The sequence below is a fragment of the Eptesicus fuscus genome, chromosome 22, assembly GCF_027574615.1.
Source record: "Eptesicus fuscus isolate TK198812 chromosome 22, DD_ASM_mEF_20220401, whole genome shotgun sequence".
Classification (NCBI taxonomy): Eukaryota; Metazoa; Chordata; class Mammalia; order Chiroptera; family Vespertilionidae; genus Eptesicus; species Eptesicus fuscus.
Window position 1 is genome coordinate 9,875,695 of NC_072494.1, and position 23,951 is coordinate 9,899,645.

The window sequence follows — 23,951 nt, forward strand, 5'->3', positions numbered from 1 at the left end:
AGGTCAAGCATGTCAAACTCGCTCCTTTAAATAAAGGAGGCACGCGGCCCGTGGCCTCGAGTTTGACATGCTTGCTCTAGGTCAGTGGTTCTCAACCTTCCTAATGCCGCGACCCTTTAATACAGCTCCTCATGTTGTGGTGACCCCCAACCATAAAATTATTTTCGTTGCTACTTCATAACTGTAATTTTGCTACTGTTAATGAATCGTAATGTAAATATCTGTGTTTTCCGATGGTCTTAGGCTCTACAGCAGCGGTTCTGCTGCGACCCACAGGTTGAGAACCGCTGCTGTAGAGCCTAAGACCATCGGAAAACACAGATATTCACATTACGATTCATTAACAGTAGCAAAATTACAGTTATGAAGTGGCAACGAAAATAATTGTATGGTTGGGGGTCACCACAACATGAGGAGCTGTATTAAAGGGTCGAGGCATTAGGAAGGTTGAGAACCACGGCTCTAGGTGAAGGCTGACTTCTCTAACATTTCCGGAGGCAACACTTGAGGGCTTCAAGTCATTAACAGACAAAGTATAATCAGAAGAGAACAGAAGAACCTTGAAGGGGAATTAAGAGGTGTATGGAGTCTGAAGGAAATGTTACAGGGGTCGGAATTACTCAGCTGACAGATGTTTGATCGTCAGCGGTGTGCCTGGACCTGTGCCCTTGTCTGCTGGTGGACAGGAGGACACAGATCGGCAATGGTGGGATGGACATTGGCAGGCAGAACTCTGGTGAGAAGCACCGGCTTTAATTCAGCGAGAATGGTGGCTGAGCGGCTTTCTGAGGCAGCTAGGAAACGTAGAAGATAAAGATAGCTTGCTTATGTCCAGCTGGTGTGGCTCAGTGGTTGAGCATCAACTCATGAATCAAGAAGTCACTGGTTCGAGTCCTGGTCAGGGGCACGTGCCCAGGTTTGGGGCTCGATCCCTAGTAGGGGTGTACAGGAAGCAGCTGATCGATGTTTCTCTCTCATAGGTGTTTCTATCTCTATCCCTCTCCCTTCCTTTCTCTCTAAAAAAAAAAAAACATTAAAAAAAAAAAAAAAAGATGCATGCTTCAGATTGTTCCCTTGCTAGCTCAGGGCCAGAGACTTCCATCCTTCCAGATTCCTAGCTCATTGATCCCCCAAAGTTTTGCCTCCCACGGAACAATGCTACCCGGGTGTAGGCACCAAGCCCTTATTTTCAAGCCCTGAATTGCAATGGTGTGTTTATTCAGTTCAGCAAGTACTATTCAAAGTGCTAGCATTCTTGGCTCAAAACACTGACTTGTATCATATTTTTCATACAACTGCTGACTCTCTTCACCATGACTGGGCCAACCCGCCACACTTGGCGGCCTTGGGGTCTCGAGATGCTAGTAAAGGTCTCTAGGCCAATCCTTTCATGGTGCCCCAAGCTAGGAGCTTCAAGAGCGCGGATAGGAGGCAGACAGAATTTTTTTAATTGATTTCAGAGAGGAAGGGAGAGGGAGAGAGAGAGAGAGAGAAATATCAATGATAAGAGAGAACCATGGATCGGATGCCTCCCACTGGGGAACCAAGCCCACAACCCCAGCATGTGCCCTGACTGGGAATTGAACCTCGACCTCCTGGGTCACAGGTCGATGCTCAACCACTGAGCCACGCCGGCTGGGCACCATCCCATGCGTCTTAATTCCATAGGCCTGTCCATAGCTCCTCATTACAACCAGGCGGGATTTCTCTCCATCACTCATTTCCATAAAAAAAAGTTGGCCAACTCCTGATTCTTTACTGTATTTTTTCCCCCTTCACCTCTTAAAATTAGCCCCCAACTCCTGCCAATAGCCCTGACCCCTAAAAACACCTCTGAAGAATGCCCAGAAATGCCCTAGACCATAACGCGTAGGTGTCGTGTTTAGAGAAAGCATCATCGTCCAGGGAGCAGTAGGAGGCCGTCTGATGTTCTGAAGTGTCTGTGTTGAACCTGTTTCTTTCCACAGAACAGCTGTGGAAAACGGAAAACTTATCCGAGACCCTGACAACGGAACGGGACGCTCCTCCGGAGGTAGGATCAGCTGTGGCGGGAGTGTCTGTGGATCTGCGCAGGGCATTTTGATAAAATACTCAGTAGGCCGATGGACAGAAGTAGGGAGAAAAGGCTTTAGCCGAGGTCGTCTTGGTGGGAGAAAAGAGGCGTGTGGCAAGCTTCGGCATTTGTGAGGACAGCCGTGCGGAAAGCAATCCCTATCCCCCCACCCCGACTTCTTTGGTGCCCCGCTCAGAAACCACATTTAGAAGTAGGAAGCTGGCTTCCATTTTGCAATGGTGAGGCCAGGCTTCCCCCATCACTCGCTGAGTGGTCTTGTGAGAAGAAAGTCCTCGATCAGAAAAAAAATAGAGCTAAAGCCCTTTACCTTTCAGATTTATGAGAATCCAAGGGGATTTTACATGTAAAAGCATCACGTGGCGGTAAAGGCAAAAATTCACATTTCTGTGACCGTTTCTTCACTTCTCCCCACTCCGAAACACAGCGGGTCCTGGGAGGCCCGTCAGTGATCGTCAGCTGCCAAGTCATTAGCTCTCGAGACAAGGGCAATCCATGCCTTGATCTGCCAGGGTTATACTGTCGAATGAAAAGGGGCCATTTTACTTATGGGGAAAACAGGGATCAGCTGGCCGGAGAAATCTCCTTGTTGTACTTTGTCATTCAAACCAGGACCCAGGGGCTGACTCACCTGAAACAGGCTGAGAGAGCTTGAGCAAGCAAAACCCTCCAGGTGAGCAGTGATGGGGGCTGTCAGGACAGGTAAAGAGAACATCTTCTAGACCCTGGAAGGAGAGCCCTGCTAACACCCCGTTGGCGCCTCCTGTCGAATCCGCAGCCTTGGGAACTCTCTGTTCTGGGTTGGGAGGCTCTTGCCCCCTGAACTCAAGAATTTGAGTTCAGGTGACAGTTCTTTTTGCTCTTCCTATAGCCCAGCCTGAGGATCCCGGGAGGAGCCACCAGCCCGGGACAACGCATTCTTGGGCAAAGGGAAGAAACGGCTTCTTCTAAAGAGGAATAAGAATGACCCTGATGTTCTAACTGATCACAGGATCGCTAGTTCTTCCTCCCTTTCCCACTCCCTCTCCCTCCCCTCCCTCCCTTTCCTCCTCCCTCTTTTCTTTCAAGCTTCACATCTCTATTTGCCCATGTTCCATGAATCCTTAGAGCTGATAAGGCCAGCTCTTACTTGCTTAGGAAGTTAATATTTTCCTTGTATCTTGTAGTATTTCCCAGAGAGGTGGAGCAACTTTCTCCCGGGAGCCTTGTGCTTTCCCAGAGCAGAGCCGACTTCCTGAAAGCATTGTTAACCATCAGCAGAATACTTTGCTTTCTAAATCGTCGAGACCTGCAGCCGCTGCTAAGAAGCAGAAGCTATAATGGGAGGAAGACCCACCACGCCTCTGGACCAGGGCTCTAGGGGGCGGAATCCTGGGGTTCGGAAGGGCCCCTCAGAGCACCCAAGGCTGCGCTGGGAGAGGCGCTGCTGTGCCGGGTGGGAGGCATGGAGAGGCGCCGGACGGGCCTTCAAACCTGGAGGCAGCCCCTTTGCTAAGGACATGCATTCCTGAAGGGCCCGGGTGTTCCTTCTTTTGAAAGGCGAATCCCCAAACAGGACACTTCACGCCCTAGCCTGAATGAACTCACTGGGTGCCCTTGGGGTTGTCATTTGGGGAGAGCGCTTGGGGCCTCTGGCTAGGCCAGCTCAGACCCATTCCTCCTGGCAGAGCGGGAGGTGGATAACGGGGATCCCCGACCAGAGGAGGCTTTGGGGAGGGCACCTAAGGCTAGGGAGGCCATCTGCAGGTGGGCGCGGGGCGGGACTCCGCAGGGAGGCGGGGTCCTTCAGGCTCAGCCACACCCGACCCCCGACCCCACCTGGGCGCTCCCCTTAGTCCCAGAGGAGCTCCAGAATGCACTGGAAAGGCCCCTCCGCGCGAGGTGTTTCTGTCCCGGTTCCCCGGAGACGCGGGGAGCCCGGTTCCGTGACAATCCACCCGCACCCACTGCGGATCTTCCGTGCCCTACAAAGCAGGCCGGTCACGCAGGGCGGCGGGAGGAGGGGCGCGGCGCTCCATGGCCGCTGAGCCCCCGCCGGCCAGCCAGTCGGCGCGCCCCGCAGTGGCGCGGCCAGGCCTCCCGGGTTGTGGGCACGCGCGCCCCGGGCCCGGCGCCCTCCTGCCGGGAGCCCCGACTGGCTGCAGCCAGTGCGGCCCGGGCCTGGGGGTGGGGCCCGGGCGGGGCGGGGCCTGGCCGGCGGCGGGTGTCGGGTTGCTCCGGTAACGGTGACGTGCCCGGCGTGGGCGGGGCCAGCACGCAGGTTGCATATTTTAGGAAGTGAGGAGGAGGCGCGGGCCGGAGCTGCGGCGGGGTCTGGGGCGCGGAGCAGTGGCGGGAGGAGCAGACACGTGGCAGCAGCAGCGGTAGCAGCCCCGGCGGCGGCGGCATTGGCCCGACCGCCGGCCGTCCTCCCTCCGTCCCGCCCCGCGGCAGCCCGAGCTCCCTCCTCGCCTCGCCCCCGGTCGCGCCTGCTCGGCCGGGAGCCGCTCTCTTCTTCCCTCTGATTCTCCAGCGGCAGGACCCGGTGCCGGGCACCGACCACCGCCACCATGGGGAAGGGGGTGAGTACCGGGCGCGGGGCGCCGGGGGGCTGGGCGGGAGGCGCAGGGGGGAGCCGGGAGGGCGCCCGCAGGCGGCCGGCGGGGAGCGGCGAGGAGGAAGCGGCGCGGGCTGGCGGGCGGCGAGGCTGAAAAGACGACGCACTTGGGAAATGGAGGGAGCGCGGCAAGGGGACGCGGGCGGGCGGGGGAGGGAGCGGGGCTGCGGACCCCCAGCCCGAGCGCGCCGCGGCCCGGGAGGCTGCCTTCGGGGCCGCAGGGCCGGGAGGGAGGAGCAGGGCGCACGGGTGCTGGGCCGCCGGCGGCATCCGCGCGCCTGCCCCCTCCCCGCGCCGCCCTCACCTCGCGTCTCTCGCCTTCCTCTTTCCCTCGGCCCTGCGAGCCCGGCGCCGGCGCTCCTCCCCTTCCCCCCGGCGCTCCGCCCGGCCCTCCCGGCTGCCGTTCCCGCCGCGGTGGGCCGCCGGGGGCTTCCGACGCGGGGGCGGCCGGGGTCCGCGCTCCCTCCCCCGGAGGCCCTGGGGCTCAGCCCGCTCCCCGCAGCGGCGGCCGGCCTCCCCCGGCGGAAAACGCCGCCTTCCTCTTGCTGCGGAGCCTGCCGTGCGGGCCGGTGCCAGCAAGGGTGTGTCTGCACCGCCCTAAGATGGCCTTTAAGGTATACTTTTGAGAGCTTGACTGGAGACTTTCCATAAACACAGGATGCGCCCAAAGCACCTACACTGGGGAGGGGTGTGAGGGTTTTTTTTTTTTTTTTTTTAACATTGAACGTGGAAGGAAGACAGGCTGGCTCAGCAGGGCCTCTGGGTACAATAAACCCGAAAAAGGCTGCAGGCGGCGATCGGCGTGCAGAGCCGCGGAAGAGCTGTCCCCAAAGGGAGGAGGGGGCTCCGAGCGGGGCAGGGGAGAGCGGGCACCTCTGGTTCCTACCTTCCTGTCATCCGGGGCAGTGATAAGGCCGGGGTCCCCGACCCCAGCGGCGCCAAAGTCTGGTTGAGAGTTGATACAAAATAACCCCCCCAAAGTATCAATTCATGGGATAAAATGGCTAGGTCGTGACGGTGCTGGTAGGAGAGAACCTGCCCCCTTATCTCGGGGCCTGCCCTGGACCCGCGTTTAGTTAGGTCTGTGAAGGTCCTTGGGGCTCCTGCGCAGTGGGTGATGGGGGAGGAGGGAGGCTGCACCCTGACTCCACGGGTGACGAAGGAGGCGATGGAACAGCGTGGAGGACCTGGTAGGGAGATGTGGGAATGCACAACTTGTATCTTGTAAAAGCACAGGAGGAGGAGGGCTGGCCCAGGTCTAGAAGCTGACGGCCAGGAGCCTGTTATTCCTCGCGGTGGGAACTGGGTTAGTGGCCTGTGTTAGTATCGCACCATCGAACCCCCAAGTCGTTCCTCTAAACAAGCTCCTGAAAGCTTCAATCTGCTCTCTCTAAGCCGCTCAAAATAAAATAAAAAGAAAAGTCCATTTCCTGAGCCAGATATAACTGATTTGTGAGGGTTAGAGGTCATAGATAATGTACCTGAGGCCTAGGAAGGTGAAATGACTCGCTCAAGGTCAAATGGTTCATTAGTGGCACACCAGATGTCCCTAATTCGCGAGCAGCCTGCGGCCTCCCCAGCCTGATCACACACTCACTTCTCACCATTGCCGCATATGCAGAGCTCTGCAGTCATTCTTCAAACGAAACGGGGGCATTTGTGATATTGAATGGACCAGAGGAGATGTTCGATACGTCTGTGCCCCTTTCATAACCACACGTATGCACAGTAGTGGTAAAGACGGCAATACGCCTGGGTTGTAGAGGGTCAATCAGGATGCCTTATGGATCCTAATAAAATGTCTAGTGGCTAGCAAACACGAAATTGAATTCCAACTGGCTAACACGAGGTGATCTGCTTATTTTCTGGGCTGTATTGAGTATTTTAGATAGTCTCATCATCTGACCATTAAAGGGTGTGTGTGTGTGTGTGTGTGTTGGTGCTGGTTTTCCTTGGATAAAGTTACCCTTTTTGTCCCCAGTGACTGACGGTGATAGTCCAAATGTTCAGAAGGATATTTTATGCTGAAACGTTAGGATTTTTCCACATGAGGATTAAAATGTGGGTGGAGTGGTGACTAAAGCCCTGCTGATAATTGGTTAACCAGGAAGCCCGGTGCTGGCAGCTAATTTTTAAGGTCATTGTTAATGTCTTCCCCCTCCTCTTCCCACTACCGGTGGGAGCCTAGGTTTTGATGGCATTTCAGGTGCTTTTATTTCTCCTTAAAAATCCGGATTCCTAAGCTTTTGATAGGAAAGCGAAAGAACAGCTGAATCATTCCTGGATGAAATAGGATTGTGTCCCTTTTTTCAGTGGGTGCTTTTGCCCAGTGACGAGGCTTAAATCTGCAGCTAGGCCTGCCACCCACAACTGTTTAGCCACAAGGTACACAGATTGTGAAAGGTTGGGGGGGGGGGGGGACACCACCAGGCCCCTCACGGCAGCCCTCCATTGTTTGAATATTAGCTCATTCCCTGGAGAAGGAACCCTCGCCTGGGAGCAGTGATTTCCAGGGGAAAAGGTTCAGGTGAAGGTTGCCCAGGGGATACACCTGTCAGCAGAAATCCCGGTCCTCAGGTGGCATTATCAGCTGCCCTTTTGGAGCTCAACTGGAAAGTGTGACTAAATCTCCTCCGGCTGCTATAAAGCTAGTACTTTAGACCTAAAACTGCTCGACAGAGCCCTCGACGTGCATCGGGGCCCAGGCCTGGCCACCCGCAGGTGCAGCCCTCGGACAGGAGGCCCTAGCCCAGGAGGCACCAGCGCCGGGGGGGCCGAGAGAAGGGGTCGGGTTGCATCACACCCTTTGCCCGTGAAGTGTTTGGCGAGCGGGACAGCTCCCTGCTCTGTGTTCTTTCTGTACCCTGTTCTGAGGGTGTATCCTCTTTGGGCAACTTAATGTTTAATTTGTAGTGTTCTCTGCCAGTAAGTTTGTAACACGCCAGTGACTCACCTTGGGGTGGGAGGGTAGAAAGGGGGAGGTCTGCATCATAAACCTGAGAACCTGATTGAGAGTAGGCTAATCCTGACAACCAAAAAAAAGTGGGGGGGGGGGGGAGGGTTATAAAAAAAATCCAGTAAAATGTTTATCCAGATGAGGGCTAAAACTTAACATATGCAGACCCCTAGACGGGTTATTCCTACATTGCCTTTAAAAATAAAAAGGGGGTTCAACATTGAAAAGCACAGCAGGCTTGGTACGCATCCATGCTCCGTCCCAGAACCCTTCTAAGTCCTTGTTTTCTGATGATTGTTAGCCACACATTGACAGGTGAGTGAGGTTCTGTTCAAATCCGGCTGTGTTCTTCTCAGTATGTCCCAACTTAAGAAAGAAAAAAAAAAAAGAGGCTTTGAGATTTTCTAAGGATTGTTGTATGGAAAAGGGAGTAAGATTAGTTTTATTCGTTTAAAAACACACGGTTTAAAGAAGCCCTTAGGTGGGGTCCTCACCCTGAGCACCAAGAGAAGCCAGCTCTGCCCTGGCCGGTTTGGCTCAGTGGATAAAGCATCGGCCTGTGGACTGAAGGGTCCCAGGTTCGATTCCGGTCAAGGGCATGCACCTTGGTTGCGGCACATCCCCAGTGGGGGGTGTGCAGGAGGCAGCTGATCAGTGTTTCTCTCTCATCGATGTTTCTAATTCTCTATCCCTCTCCCTTCTTCTCTGTAAAAAAGCAATAAAACATTTTTTTTTTTTTTAAAGAGAAGCCAGCTCTGTTCTGTTTAGCTGAGTGCAGGCAAGTGGGGCTGTGGCTGCTGTTGGGACTTACAGTGGGCACTGAGGTCAACTCGTTACAAACTGTGGGCTTTCGTGTTCGTCGTCAGCTCTTTCAGAACTAGAGGGCAGCTTTCCTTCACCTGAAAAACCTATTAAGGAATGACAAGAAGGGGAAGCACCATTGCTCTCCAAAGGCGAGCTCCGTGGAGGTGTCATTCAGCACGACTGGCCTCCTATTTCATAGCATCTTCGCGTTGCCACCTACTTTCGCTTTAAAGGATTTGACGTTTTTAAAACTCTTTGTAAAAAGTCTTTCAAAATAACATGGGCTTTTCAGCCCCCTCCCCCCGCTACCCGTGATGAGAGCGAGGGAGCGGGAGCGAGAACACGGTGCTGCGGTGCCTCCATCTAGCTGCCCAGGGCTCGGTGCCAGCCAGCAGGCCCGAGGAGAAACACGAGTGTCAGATCAGATGGGCTCACAGGAATCAGAGTGGCTGCGTCTGGCAGCAGAGCACTGGGCACCGTGTGCCCTCGTCCCTGCCAGAGCTGTCCAGGCCTGCGTTACGCCGAGAAGGCGCGTCCTGGGAAGCAGAGAGAATTTTAAAATCCCCTGGCTGCTGTGTTTTGTTTTTTTTAAACCGTCCTTCCTTTCTACGTTTTTGGAAAAGGAGAGTAACCAGGCCAGGTTTGGACTTTCTCACGTTGCCATGAATTGAGTGGATGAGAGGAAATGTGTTCTTTGGCTGGGGCCAGAGAGAGACTGTTCTCTGCATATGACTCACCTCATTAGTTGTGCTGAAATCTGTTGTGAGGAATCCACAAGACGATCTTCACATTGATGTGACTGGTGTGGGGAGAGCAAATTCTGTCAGTGAGAATAGAGCTGCCTGCCCCCCCTTCTCCCTACCCCCCCCCCCCCCCCCCCCGCAGTTTTTCTCTGGTTTCATTTGGATCCTGAGCCAAGGGAATTCTGGCCAATAGACCTCATTCCTTAGTTCCTTTGTGACTTGACAATGAATTATATCTTCACGTTCATTATCTCTGTGTCTGATTTTATTCAAACCCCATTTAGTGACAGCTGTTCGATGCTCTCTGTTGAAAACGTTGGCCCTGGGTCTCCATGCTGTGTCTTTGGGGGCCCGCTCCTCAGAGCGTGAGGTTTCGGGCCTGTGAGTCTTGGCCTTGGATGTGTCTGTCCAGTCTGTCATCTTGGTGAGGGCAGGGGGTCATGTTGTGTTTCTCTCTCATCCCCTGGATGCTTCCATGGCGCCATACTTGTTTCATTGTTTCAGCTCACATGACATGTCCCCCGGGCCTGGCTGCCTTTTCTCCTCCAGCCTGGCAGCTAATGCACTTCCTGCCCCGCCTGCAGGCACCCGTGAGGAGTGGGCAGGACTCCTTGGGAGCGGATTCGGGCCGCTGGGAACCCTGGTGCCAGCTCTCTCTCAAACCCACTCTCCTGTTGGGGAGCCCTGGCCCAGGAGCCGTGTGGCTGAGTGAAAAGGGGTGTGGAGGGCAGCAGAGGGAGGAGGAGCAGGCAGGAGGTTGGAACTCCTGTCGCCCAGGTGCCTAAGGTAGAGGCAGAATGCCCCACGGAAAAGAAAGGGTTTGCTTTTTTAAATGGAAAATAAAAACAAAACACGTTCCCAGATAGGGAGTAGATCTGAAGTCCGTTGACACGTGAGCAGTTTTAGAATTCTTTTTGACCCTGGAGGACATACACTGTGGCAGGTCGGTGAGGAAATGTCCACGCAGGCAGACTGGGGAGGCCGGCAAAGCCTCTGTGACTTGGGGCTGAGGGAACCCGCAGGCCAGGGCCAGGGCCGTTTTCTTTGTCCGCTGCTGGCTGGTGGGCTGCAGCCCGGGTTGGAGGTACTGAGCTGTGTGCCTAAGTGGCCTCGGTGACCGGCTCCAGCCGTGAGAGAAGGGCTGTGGAGGCATGGTGGTCCCCCGTCCCTTCGGGGCCGTGTGGGGTAGTGCGGGTCCTCCCCCACCCGGGCAGTCCTCGGGGACCGGGCTAGAAGATTCCTTAGACATAAACTAACTGCGGATTTAGTCATTTGGGCGTGATCATTTCTCATATGTTCTGTAAGTTGTTTTCTTCCGTTGAATTTATTGGGGTGACATTGGTTAATAAAATTATAGGCTTAAGGTGTACAATTCTATAATACATCATTCGTATCTTGTATTGTGTGTTCACCACCCCAAGTCATGTCTCTTTCTATCACCATGTATCCCCCCCCCACACACACACACACCTTTTTCTGTAAGTTTTAATTGATGAGATGAAATAAAAAATACTCATGAGGTGGTGGTTGTTTTTGTAAGATTTAAAAGGAATTTTCATAGTAAGTGAGGAATAGCAGAATCTATTTGTTAATTAAGACCAAGTTATAATAACCTTTTGTAGCTCTTTGCAGAGTGCATATGCTCACCTAAACAATTGTGTTTGATGATTAATTAATATCGGATCCCAGGAAGATTGGAGGCCCCCCCCCCCCAATCGCTGCCACCACCACCACCTGTTACATGAAGGAGGGAGGTAGCCCACACCACTGCCTCTGGGCCCCAGCAGGGCCAAAGACCATCCCCCCAGCTTCCCTGCTAAGGCGGAACTTGCCAGATTGGATTCAGAGGTGCCCATTCAGTGACCCTCCTGGTCAGCTTTGGGGCAGTTACCCTTCCCACCCTCTGGCGCATCCAGAATATTTGTGGGTTTTAGAAACTGCGGTTCCCAGGTGTCCTGTTTCAGATTTGATGGCAGCGCCTTGACTAATCAGCCTTGTCAGGATGCCTTCTCTAGATTCTCTAGTGGTTACACCAAGTGTTGCTCCCATTTTAGAGATGAGGAAACGGGCTGGCTGTTCAAGACCCTGGAGCTGGCGTAGGCAGAGTTGGAATGACTTGGGGATGAATTAATAACCTATCAAAGGGCGCGGACAGCTCAGCTTCCAAGAAGCCTTGAGACTCTCTCAGCTGGTGTTTCGGAAGGCTGAACTCTGAGCTCCCGGCTGCCCCCGGGCACTGAGCTGACAGGTGGGGACGGAGGCCAGGCCTCCATGATGCACGGTGTTGAGAAAACCCCAGGGGCCTTGCCCCGGCGGAGGCTGGTAGTTGAGACAGAGTGGAGGCTGGGGTGGCAGCTCCAGCTTACGCAGAAGTGACCTTCGTCCGGGATGGAAGGGTCTCTCCTGGCCCTCCGCACTGTTGGTTTGTGTGCCCCTTTAAAATCCCGGGCTAGTCTTCTGGACCGGTCCCACCTGCCCCCGCTCACCCCCTTTCAGCTCTTTATTGCCAAAGAGGAGGAAGGAGCCTCTGGGGTCTCGGGGATGCCTCCCTCTTGTAAGGGTCCCATTTATGTTTTTAAGGGAGTGGCTTCACCTTCTGACAACATGTCTTCACCTGGGCTCCTCTGGCCAAGGATCTCCACTTCCCATCTCCTGGGCACCCCCTCCCTCCACCCCGGTCAGACGGCAGCCCCCTCAGGGTGGTGACTCGGAGAAGATGGAATCCCTGGGAAGCGCAGGACGCAGTCATGACACATTGGAAGCTGTGTCACAGTGGGCAAGCCCCTGCCCTTGTCGTGACCTCCCACTTCCTAAATTAGAACGGAGGGAAAAAAAAAAAAACCAGAACAGAACCAACTTCATTTTCACAAGTGGCCCTTTGGAGAAGGGTGTGACATTGAGCTTCCCCTGTGCCCTTCCGGAGGCGGCAGGGCCGGGGAGGGCCCCTCGGGGCATGGCGGGAGGTGCCGAGTTCCTAAGGAAAAACGAATGGGAGCTCTGCTCTGTGCCCGGAGGAGCGGGAAGGCCGCAGCCATCGGGGAAACCCTGTCATCCGTCCCCCTTGCCGTGACCTTGGTGCTTCCAGAATGCTTTTACAGGAGATGATAAACCAAGTGCTATCTTACCCGTTTTGAAGCACCGCCCCCCAGACCCACAATGTAGCCACCCTGACACACGCACACACACACGCGCGCGTGCACGCCAACACGCATACAACAGAATTTTTTCTGCTTTGTAACTGTAATGATGGAGACTGATAGGGACTTAACCTTTTGCACTTGGATGTCGAGTGTGACTCGACACAGCATTAGAATAAAGGAATCGAGGAAAAAGCAAGCGAGTGCAAAGGGTTAAGTCATGTGCTTCCCATCAAGATAAGCTATTAACCTGTTGTGTTCCTTGTTGGGAAGAACTGAATTGTATACATTGTGTACCCTGCCTGGTCTTCTGGACACAACGTTTCCTAACAGGGAAAAATCTTAAAGCGGGGGGGGGGGGGGCTCACATGTTAATACTTCCTGTGTCTCTCACCACTGTCCTCATTTAAAACGGCGCCTGGTATAGCAGGACTGATGACCAGGGGTGGGCTACGAAGGGATCTCCGTTCTCAGCCGACTTAGCCACTGCGGCAGCAGGCAAGATTTTTATTTTGTTAAAAAAAAAAAAAATGGGGATAAAACCTTGGACCATGTCCAAGGCCCAGCTGCTCCATCCTTCTCTCCCCCCCTCTTTTGGGTGGAAAATATTGAAAGTCTGCAAAGAACCCAAGCCTCCCTCGTGGGGAGAGCGGTTTTAACTCTGATTTTCATATGTTTAAATTAAACGTATTTTAACGGCGCCCCGCTTGCTTAACGAGGCCCTGGGAGCCGTATTTTAACGATCCATACAAACTGGCCACACGAGTCTCCGAGCTCCCTGCTCAGTGGCTTTAAGATGCCTTTTCAGGGCTGTGCTTTCCCATTAAATCCGGGAAGGGGGTGCCACTGCCGGCGGGTGGCTCCTCCGCTGGGAGCCCTGTCCTTTGTGTCTGCCTGTCGGTCCGTCTGTCTGTCTGTCGTCCGGCACCGGGGGCCCTGTGCACAGAGGGCCGGGCTGTGTGGTTGCTCCATCCACAGCGGAGGGAATGTCAGGAATGCCGGCTATCTTTAGACCTGCTTCATGCTCAACAGATAAGGCGGAAGCTAAAGAGCTGCTCTGTTGGAAGGAGCTGTGGGTCGAGGGACACTGCAGAGTGACCGGGGAGGTGACCCGTGGGAATGCGGCACATGTCCCCACGTGTGGGCAGGGCCGACCGGTTCGGGGCGGGGCCTCTCTGTAGAGCATGAAGCGGGTAGTCGCTTCAAGTGAGTATGGTATGTGCTTGCGACCCTATCAGCCATGACTGAAACAGACCCGTACTCCGGCGGGTTTTGTTGTTGTTGTTGTTGTTCATTTCTTTAATTTTATCTTCAGCGCGATAGAATTTTAATCTGGACTCACGTTCCTCCTCCTTGTCTTAGTAGCTGGGCATGTGCCTCCGAGCGTCCGAAATAATAGCACTGGCTCCAGGGAGCGTCCCCTTTCAGAGTGTCGCCACACCTCCTTCCTTTGCCCTTCCTAGGTGGTGGGCGGTGGGGGGGGCCCGTCTGGAGCGAGGGGCTGTTCGCCGCCGGCGGCTCGGCAGCACCGGGGCCAGGCTGTGTGGCGATGAGCGCAGGCATTTTACACGGGGGGTGGGAGTGTGCAACAAGCTAAATTTAAGCCAGGGAATCGACATTTTCTCTAGAAATTGTTCCACTTTTCAAGAGGCGTGGGTGGATCCTGTGAGTTCCCTGATGAAGCACATGCTTTCCCCACATCCTGCTCACGTCAAAACAAAACCAGCAGCTTTCGTCTGGGGGGTTCTCTCCAGGCTGCGGGTTGGGGTGGGGACCCCTTGGTTTCGCTCTTTCACGTGACGAGTTTTAAGGACTCCGAGGCTGACTCTTTCACGTGAAGACGGGAAGGTCAGCATTCTTAGGTGAGCCCCAAAGTTACTTACATTTGATACTTAGTGACTTCTTCGCAAAGCCAGGGATTTAAGTAAAACTAGTACCTAGATGTACCCTATCATCCAGTCCTCCCCAGAACACTGACCGAGGGAAGCCCTGTCGTCACCCCCACGCCACCGAAGGAAAACGCGGAGATGTAAGCGTTCGCGACTGGCCCGAGGGTGCCCAGCTCGCGCCCCGCCTGGAAGCGGCTGCAGGGCCGTGCTGAGGCCGGCCACGACCTCCCCGCGGGCGGCGCGGCGTGAGCTTAGGGGCGGCGTTAGTAATAGATGATGGCCTTGCTTCGCGTGCGGCGTAAGCGCATCAGTTTCCATGAGGATGAGCCCAGTGATATTCAGAACGATGGCTCTCTAAACACGGCTCAAACCTTCATAACGAACCACATCTTTCCGCCTTCTCCTGCAGGTTGGACGTGACAAATATGAGCCTGCGGCCGTTTCGGAGCATGGCAACAAGAAAAAGATGAAGAAAGAGAGGGATATGGATGAGCTGAAGAAAGAAGTGTCTATGGTAAGTGCCCGGAGGAACGTGGCTTTGTTCTCCTAAAGACTAATTGTATCGTATCTTTTGAGTGTATGATTCCTCCCACCCCCAACACACACACAGTCAGAGACTTGCTTTATTTTATTTTTTAAATATGTTTTTATTGATTTCATAGAAGGAGGGGAGAGGGAGAGAGAGAGAAACATCAATGATGAGAGAGAATCACCAATTGGCTGCCTCCTGCACGCCCCCTACTGGGGAATCAAGCCTGCAACCCGGGTATGTGCCCTGACTGGGAATCAAGCCGTGACCTCCTGGTTCATAGGTTGACCTATGAGCCCTCCAGCCAGGCGAGACTTGCTTTATTTTAAAAGCAACGCGGTCTTTGCACTTGTGCAGATTTTATCGAATCGGAGGGCAGCGAGAACATTTTTCGTTTTCAAAGCTGTTAGAGGGGCAGAAAAGTTACCCGGTCCCCGTGGCATAGCCAGAGGGACCCCCGTGCTTCTCTGCGCTGTGATTGCTGGGAACTTCCGGCCCCTCGGCTGTGGGACTTCCCCAGGTGCAGTCTGTCTAGAACCTGCCTGGTCCTCGGAAGGCAGGGGCGGTTCTGCCCGCTCCAGGCCGAGGGACTCCCCGAAGGTGTGTGGCGGCTGAGCTCGGCCCTCCTGCAGTGGGGACTCTCCGTGGGAAGTGGGGGGCTGCTGGGCCATGCGGCCGTGGGGAAGCAGACCAGCGTCTGCCCTGGAGAGCGCCTGCCTTTCGGAGCCGTGACGGAGTGATGCTCTCTGCAGAGCCTTTCTGTGGTCGTGCTCAGTGGTGTTTGTTTCTGCTTTTCCTTAGGACGACCATAAACTGAGCCTTGACGAGCTTCATCGCAAATACGGAACCGACTTGAGCCGCGTATGTTCTCCTTTGAAACTTTTTGTGCAAAAATCCTAATTTCCTGTCACTCCCCCCCTCCCACCCCCCCAATGTCACACGCCTGACCTTGGGGGCTCTGGGAGGAACGTGACGACAGCCGCTGTCGGGGTATCTGCTTCGTGACATGCACGGCCTGTTGTTTTTTCATACACTTTTTAAAAAGCATTCTTCCCCCTGGAACTTTGAAAGTGCACATGATCATCTCCCCCACTTTGCAGTGGGTGAGACCCAGTAAAAGGGAGCACCAGGATTTGAAACTGAATAGCTCCAAAGCCGTGGTCACTCCGGCCTTTTGATCACAAATCTTCCCTTTACTCTTCTTCGTTAACTTCCAACAATTCAGATTTTTGCACTTGACCCACTAGCTCATTGCCGTGTGCCAGAACCTTGTCATTTATTTGAAACACACACCCCCTTTTTTTAAAAAAAAAACACACACAATTCAGAGAAACCTTTAAAGTAGGTGTTCAACTCCTAGAAATTCTGGGAATAACTTGCATCCCAGCTGTTATGTAGCCATTGTCTCAGCAATGATCCCGATGTCCTAAGAAGGCGTGCTGGCCCCGGTGCCCTGGCCTTGACCCTGAGGCCCCATTGGGCAGGCTCAGCACGTCACCTGGGTCATGAAACTGACGTTTATTAGGTTCCTATGAAATCCGTTCTCTGTGACCCGAAGTCATTGTAGTCCAACGCTGTGGATCTGTTTCCTTTCCTGTGAAACGGGATTAATGACACCAAACACAGTTATCGTGGGAACCACACGGGCTAGCTTGGAGCGCCGGGTGCAGGGCCTGGCATGCGCCGTGCTCAGAGGCCCGCGGGTGGGCTCTGTGCTGCCCAGACCATCACACCGTGAACTCCAGGCCGAGGAGGGAGGGCCCTAAACAAAAGGGACATTTTCATTTGCCCTTACTGCTGGATTTCCCTTTCCCCACACTCCCGGGTTAGCTCAAATATTCAGAGTAACACGAACCCAGACTGCGTCTTCACGCACACTCTGGGCACCGTGATGTCCTTCTCTGACTTGGTGTTTGATGGTGAGAGAGTCGCCACGTTCTCCCCCGTAGTGGGAGCCCTGTGGCTGCCGTCTGCTGTCGGGGGATCTGGGTTTTGAGGCCCGTTTAGAAAATAGTGTGGACTCCTCCATGGAATCCTTCCCAGGTGGGAAGGGTGGGAGTGTAGCTGACACATGCATGTGTGTGTGGGCCCTTCCCTGCCAGACGGTTGTTTTAACATCCTCCAGAGAATAGAGTTCTACACTTAAAACAGGGCTGTTGACCTAATAGTAGGTGGGATTCCTACAGATTTTTTTTTTCTCCTTCGATGTTTATAGAGGGCTTTTTACCTCCCTGACAAATTCAATATACAGATAATTCAAAGCTCTTAATTTGCAAAACTGAACCAGTTACTGAATCAGTTACTTACATATATTGTTGGTAAAAAGTGCAGGTTAGCATGAATCCCTTATCTTCATCTTAGAAAGAAAGCATACTGGGCTTGGATTTGTCCACGGGTCAGTTTTATTTTTTTTAAAATAGATTTTATTGATTTTTACAGAGAGGAAGGGAGAGGGATAGAGAGTTAGAAGCATCGATGAGAGAGAAACATCGATCAGCTGCCTCCTGCACACCTCCTACTGGGGATGTGCCCGCAACCAAGGTACATGCCCTTGACCGGGAATCGAACCCGGGACCCTTCAGTCTGCAGGCCGATGCTCTATCCACTGAGCCAAACCGGTTAGGGTCCACGGGTCAGTTTTAAAAACCATTTCCGTCTGGATGCCGTGGGTTTCTCGGGAAACGTGGGCTGTGGATGGGGATCCTCACCAGGACTCGTCGGGGTTGGCCTTGGCGTGGGAAATCTTTCCTTCCGGACCCTTCGTTACGGCATTCCAGCTCCCGGGTGGGTGTAGTGCCTCGTCGGGGGCTGGAGCGGTACGTCTGATCTCCGTTCCTCTGCTTCTCAGGGCTTAAGCACTGCTCGCGCTGCCGAGATCCTGGCCCGCGACGGTCCCAACGCCCTCACCCCCCCTCCCACCACCCCCGAGTGGGTCAAGTTCTGCCGGCAGCTGTTCGGGGGCTTCTCCATGTTGCTGTGGATTGGAGCGATTCTTTGTTTCTTGGCTTACGGCATCCAAGCTGCCACGGAAGAGGAGCCTCAGAATGATAATGTGAGTTCCGCGCCCCCGCACGCTGGATGCACGCAGGGCAGCCTCTTGGTCTTGACTGCCCGGTCGTGTTCGGCTGCCGCTAGCGTCTGGATGGCTTTGAACGCCAGGGAAAAGCAGTGTCGGCCACGGTTGCCTTGAGGGCCCGTCCATCGCTCCTCCGATGGGGGTTTCTCTTCCCATCCCCGGTCCTGTGGAGGCCCTTGCTAGCTGCCCGCTGCCCTGCGTGGCGCTGCTGTGACGGGCGGCCTGCGCGGGTCCCGGCCTGGGTCCGGCTGCCACTCGCTAGATGACAGACCACGCTGTCAGCCTTGATTGGCACGTTACTACACGTGTCCGGAAAGGTTTGCTAGCTGTTTTTCCAAACGTCACAAGTTCCAAGAATGTCCTTAGTTTGATGAAGCAGGAGAAACTCTTATCAGAACATTTCCAAAAGTCTATCCGGTTAGTGACCCAGTGACTGTGTGCCTCCATTTAAGACTCTGCTAGGCATGGTCTTGAGAAATATAAATGTGAAGAGCCGAATGCTCGATTTCTGAAGCCTCGGTCCCTGTTAGAAACCTGGGTTTTCGTCCGTCAAAAATTGAATGTTCCCCAATCCTTGGCCCGGAGCCGTGCGGCGCTAACACGCTTGTCCCCTCCCAGCTGTACCTCGGCGTGGTGCTGTCGGCTGTCGTCATCATCACCGGCTGTTTCTCCTACTACCAAGAAGCGAAGAGCTCCAAGATCATGGAATCCTTCAAGAACATGGTTCCGCAGGTACGGCTGCTTTGTCCTGTCCCCGGGCTGACTCGGCCCCGGCGTGGGAGCTGGTGTGCAGGCCAGGTTTTCCGGAGAATTCAGTGACTAGAGGAGCGGGGATGCTTCCCCTCCCACCCAGACTGTGCCTGTCTGCCCTCTGGACGGAGAGGGGGCAGGTGCCATAGGAAGGAGGGGACCAGCTCTCGGAGAGCCGTTGAGCGTCTCTTGTCACTTGGACAGATAAAAAGGTTAATGTCGCTGTTAGTGCGAATAAAAATAATACCCGTTATGCATTCGGGTGATTAGAATTACACATCATTGGGTAGCTTGATTTCTTTTTTTTGACACGGCCTTCCGTTTGGTATCGTTTTTCCCTGATTTAACGGTGTAAACTTTTCCCCTCCCAAAGCAAGCCCTGGTGATCCGCAACGGTGAGAAGATGAGCATCAACGCGGAGGAGGTGGTGGTTGGGGACCTGGTCGAAGTGAAAGGCGGGGACCGGATCCCTGCTGACCTCAGGATCATTTCTGCCAACGGCTGCAAGGTAGGTTGGCACGGACCCCCGCCGTGTGGGCATCGGGAGCGCGGCAGCCCGTGGCGAGCCTGTGCCCTCACGGCACTGACGCCTTTCCTCGCCGACAGGTGGACAACTCCTCGCTCACCGGGGAGTCGGAGCCCCAGACCAGGTCTCCCGACTTCACCCACGAGAACCCCCTGGAGACGAGGAACATCGCCTTCTTTTCCACCAACTGCGTGGAAGGTGGGCCGTGGGAAGGCACCGTTGGCGCGGCGTGGCACTTGTCTTAGTCGTTAGCAACAAAAACAAACAAACAAAAATCCCAGACACGGTTTTCTGTTTTCACGTCATTGGCTCGGTTTCTGAAGACACTTCGGTCCAGCGCAGCCGAAGGGGCCGCCCGCTGGCAGGGAGCCTGCGGCCGCTCTTCCCCTTCCTGCCCCTCCTGCGGCTGCGCGCCTCCAGCTCGGCGTTCGGAGCCGCTCACTGCCCAGGGACGGAGATCCCTTTGCCAAAGTCTCTGGTTTCAAACAAACAGCATATAGCACCCAAGAGCTGGCCCTTAAAGATGTGTTTCTTCTTTTAAATTTTTTTTAAAAATTTAATGCAGAGAGGAAGGGAGAGAGAGAGAGAGAAACATGGGATCGAGCCCGCAACCCGGGTATGTGCCCTGACCTCCTGGTTCATAGGTCGACGCTCAACCACTGAGCCACACCGGCCGGGCAAAAATGTGTGTTTCCGCCTTCTTGAACCATCCAGGCACCTGCAAATTCTGCGGCTGCTTCGATAACCTCTGGTGCACTCCCTCCCCCTTCCAGGCACTGCCCGCGGCATTGTCGTGTACACTGGAGACCGCACCGTCATGGGGAGGATCGCCACGCTGGCCTCGGGGCTGGAAGGCGGCCAGACGCCCATCGCTGCGGAAATCGAACATTTCATCCAGCTCATCACGGGGGTGGCCGTGTTCCTGGGGGTGTCCTTCTTCATCCTCTCGCTGATCCTCGAGTACACCTGGCTGGAGGCCGTCATCTTCCTCATCGGAATCATCGTGGCCAATGTGCCCGAAGGTCTGCTGGCCACGGTCACGGTACGAGGCTGCGCTCGGGGTCGGGTCGGCTCGGCTCAGATCTGCTCCCGTGGGTGTGAGGCTCAGCCACCCCCTCCTGGGGGCCGCCCGCCTAGGTTTTATTGCACCCGTGTTTGTATAGAGATTTTCTCGAGAGCCACATGGTGGGCTTGGGCAGTGGGGGACCTCGGCGTGTCTCATGTGGACGATAGTGATCCAGAAGCATGAACTGTGTTCTAGTATTGTCACGTGTTCCGGAATAGCCTACGGAGAAAGGAAACCTGGGGTTGAGGGGGGGAACCGGATGTGCTAAATCCCGGCTGTTTTCACTTAATGTCTTATTTGGGGGAGGGGAAGCCCCCTATACATGGCTCAATTATTATTATTATTATTTTTATTGTTATTTATTTTTTTATTATATTTTAAATATATTTTTATGATCTCAGAGAGGAAGGGAGAGGGAGAGACAGATAGAAACATCAATGATGAGAGAATCATTGATTAGCTGCCTCCTGCACGCCCCACACTGGGGATCGAGCCTGCAACCCCGGCGTGTGCCCTTGACCAGAATCGGACCTGGGACCCTTCAGTCCGCAGGCCGATGCTCTATCCACTGAGCCAGACCAGCGAGGGCCGGAACAATTACTATTTGTTCAGACTTCAGAGGGAGGTTGGAGAGCTAACTTGAGACACAGCTCTGTGTGAGGGTGCAGCCACCACGTTAGAATCCCCACGCGGTGGAGACGGGAGTAATCGGTTCCTGACGCCCTGTAGGTGTGTCTGACCCTCACCGCCAAGCGCATGGCCCGGAAGAACTGCCTGGTGAAGAACCTGGAAGCCGTGGAGACGCTGGGGTCCACGTCCACCATCTGCTCCGACAAAACCGGGACTCTGACGCAGAACCGCATGACGGTGGCCCACATGTGGTTCGACAACCAGATCCACGAGGCCGACACGACGGAGAATCAGAGCGGTGAGGCCCGCCCCACGCCGCAGCCTCTGGTCCACGCTGCTTTTTTTTTATTTTTTAATCATTTTGTAAGGAGTCCAGGGTGTAGATTTTCCTTTTTTTTTTTTTTTTTTTGCATGTCAATAGGAAAACTGAATTTGTCATACAAACATGGTTGGAAAATTCCTAAAACCTGATTTATTCCACTCTCACGGGATTTAACACAACATCAACCCACTGTTTGTCTTGATCCCGTCAGGTGTCTCCTTCGACAAGTCCTCGGCCACCTGGCTCGCCCTGTCGAGAATCGCCGGCCTCTGTAACAGGGCCGTGTTCCAGGCCAACCAGGAAAACCTGCCCATCCTGAAGGTACGTCCCGCAGTGCCTTAGCCCTCAGGCGGGGGGTTGGGGGGGGAGGGTACCACCCAGGGACCACCTGGGAGTGTTGTTCTCAGGTAGCACGGCCTCCGGCCTGTAAGGACAGCTCCTTGTGGGACGCGGGGATGGTCCCGGCGATGCTTTGCCGTGTGGCACCTTTGCTGCCTGTAGATCCTGAAGCACTCGCCGTGCCCCACGTCCATTGGGAAGAAGCGAGTCTACAGTAAAAACCGGCCGAAGGCGGGTGGGCGAGGGGAGAGGCCGTCCTCCGTGCAGACCTCAGCGATAGGAAACCCAGTTGTGTTATTCTGGTGTCTCAGGCTGTCGCCTCACCTGGCGGGCAGCGGGGGCGGCTCCGTAATCGCATTTGCATGTCCGGGTGCAGGAGGTTCCAGTAAATCCCTTAAGCCATTTATTTTCTTAAAATAGCCCAGCCGTTTCTCTTATCTTCTTTGTCCTTAGCTTGCTCACTCATGACGCAAAAATAAGCTCGGCCTCATGAGGTTTTGCTGGGATGTCCGGAGAAGACCGTGTCAGAAAGGCACGGGCTGCCCAAGGCCCCTGGGGACATGGAGGCCCGGGCTGGCTCGCCCTGGCCACGCCACGCCGCCTGTAGTCAGAGACCCGGTGGTCAGAGAGGTGGCGGCCCAGATGGGACGGAGGTGGCTTCTGCTGGGCAGATAAAGGCTCTTTTATTTCTTAAAGGGGACTGTCCTCTCTGATGGGAGCAGAGTGTTTGTCTTTCGGGATAAAACGTCACACGTTTTCCCCTCCTGCTTCCAAGAAGAAATCCTCTAGGCTTCAAGCACAGGGGCTCGCCAGCAGCAAACCTTCCCTGGTTCAAAAGCCCCAGAAAGGGAGCTGGAGATGTATTTCCCAGCATTCCAGGGGCCAGGGCCATGCCGATGGGATTGTAAGTGTGCGTTACCTGAGGTGTGGGTTTCGGCTGGAACGTTGGCTGATTGTGTCCCTGTCGGGGCTGGCAGTGCCTCTCCGTTCGCGTCCGTCAGGCCCGGATATCGCCCTGCAGCCGTGTTTGGGGTACGAAGTCCTCTGCTTCACCCTTGACACGGACCGTGTGTTCCCAGTGCCGGGACCCAAGGCGTGTGCTTGCAAACTGAAGGGCGGTGGGAGCGCTGCGAGTGTGTGCTTTCTCACTAGGTGTTCTCAGACTCGGAACCAGAAGTGTGTGTGTCTGGGAACCAGAGGTGTGTGTGTCTGGGAACCAGAAGTGTGTGTGTCTGGGAACCAGAAGTGTGTGTGTCTGGGAACCAGAAGTGTGTGTGTCTGGGAACCAGAAGTGTGTGTGTCTGGGAACCAGAAGTGTGTGTGTCTGGGAACCAGAAGTGTGTGTGTCTGGGAACCAGAAGTGTGTGTGTCTGGGAACCAGAAGTGTGTGTGTCTGGGAACCAGAGGTGTGTGTGTCTGGGAACGGTGGTGGCTTTGAGGGGAAGATAAAAATAGGCTCAAGTAGGTTGCAAAGGGTGTCTTGCTTTTCCGAAGGGCAGGTGACACCTTCAGATAGCGATGTGGGCGGGGGACGGGCCTGGTGACCTGCGTCTGAGCTGCTGCTCCTTCCCCGCCCTCCCCTCCTCCTGCCCAGATGGGGCCACATTCCCGGTCACTTTCCCTCGCCCGAGGTGGCGCCTCAGTGCAGCATCTTCGGGGAACCTAACACATGCCGTCTGTGTCCACAGCGGGCAGTGGCGGGCGACGCCTCCGAGTCGGCGCTCTTGAAGTGCATCGAGCTGTGCTGTGGGTCCGTGAAGGAGATGAGAGAGCGGTACCCCAAGCTCGTCGAGATACCCTTCAACTCCACCAACAAGTACCAGGTCTGAAGCTGGGGGAGGGGGGTCAAGCGATGGGGGGTTGGGGAGGGGCAGAGAGGGGAACGAAGAGAACCGTGGAAGCACTTGTCTCCCTCCGGGCGTGGGACACGCGTCAGTGCCTCCTGAAGGGGCATCGCTCACACGGTATGGAAGCCTTTGCTTTGGAGCTTACCGTGGACTCCACGTAGGAAACCCTAATTGGTTTGACTTCTGTAGGATGAGGGACGTATTTCCTTCAGGGAAATGCTGTCTGTCGACACGTGTCGTCGATGTGTGACTGTCGCCGTGCTGGCCTTTTCGGTAGAATTCAGAGTATGTTCCGTGGTGTGAGGCAGGTTCAGACATGAGGGTCTCGTTTTTTTTTGCCGAAACAAATGCTAACGGGTCAGGGAGCTCCGTGCTCCTCCAGGGAGCGCCTCGCCCTTTCATCCGAACAACCCTTTCCTTCCAGTTGTCCATTCACAAGAACGCCAACACGGCCGAGCCCCGGCACCTGCTGGTGATGAAGGGGGCCCCGGAGAGGATCCTGGACCGCTGCAGCTCCATCCTGCTCCACGGCAAGGAGCAGCCGCTGGACGAGGAGCTGAAGGACGCCTTCCAGAACGCCTACCTGGAGCTGGGCGGCCTGGGCGAGCGCGTGCTGGGTACGTGCGGGACAGCGAGGCACCACCCTGGCCTCCCCCCTCGACACACACAC

At 54.9% G+C, this 23,951-nt stretch overlaps 1 protein-coding gene across 1 annotated transcript in view; it reads left to right on the forward strand.

Moving 5' to 3' along the window:
• The first annotated feature begins 4,355 nt into the window (after positions 1-4,355).
• ATP1A1 (ATPase Na+/K+ transporting subunit alpha 1) overlaps positions 4,356-23,951 on the forward strand; it is a 28,855-nt gene continuing 9,259 nt past the window's right edge. Inside the window, exons 1-12 of the mRNA XM_054711411.1 lie at positions 4,356-4,632; positions 14,606-14,710; positions 15,527-15,586; positions 17,574-17,777; positions 18,420-18,533; positions 18,925-19,059; positions 19,158-19,275; positions 19,851-20,119; positions 20,873-21,071; positions 21,307-21,416; positions 23,123-23,257; positions 23,706-23,898. Coding sequence (XP_054567386.1) covers positions 4,621-4,632; positions 14,606-14,710; positions 15,527-15,586; positions 17,574-17,777; positions 18,420-18,533; positions 18,925-19,059; positions 19,158-19,275; positions 19,851-20,119; positions 20,873-21,071; positions 21,307-21,416; positions 23,123-23,257; positions 23,706-23,898 — 1,654 coding nt within the window. The 5' untranslated portion in view covers positions 4,356-4,620. The remainder of the gene's footprint in view (positions 4,633-14,605; positions 14,711-15,526; positions 15,587-17,573; positions 17,778-18,419; positions 18,534-18,924; positions 19,060-19,157; positions 19,276-19,850; positions 20,120-20,872; positions 21,072-21,306; positions 21,417-23,122; positions 23,258-23,705; positions 23,899-23,951) is intronic.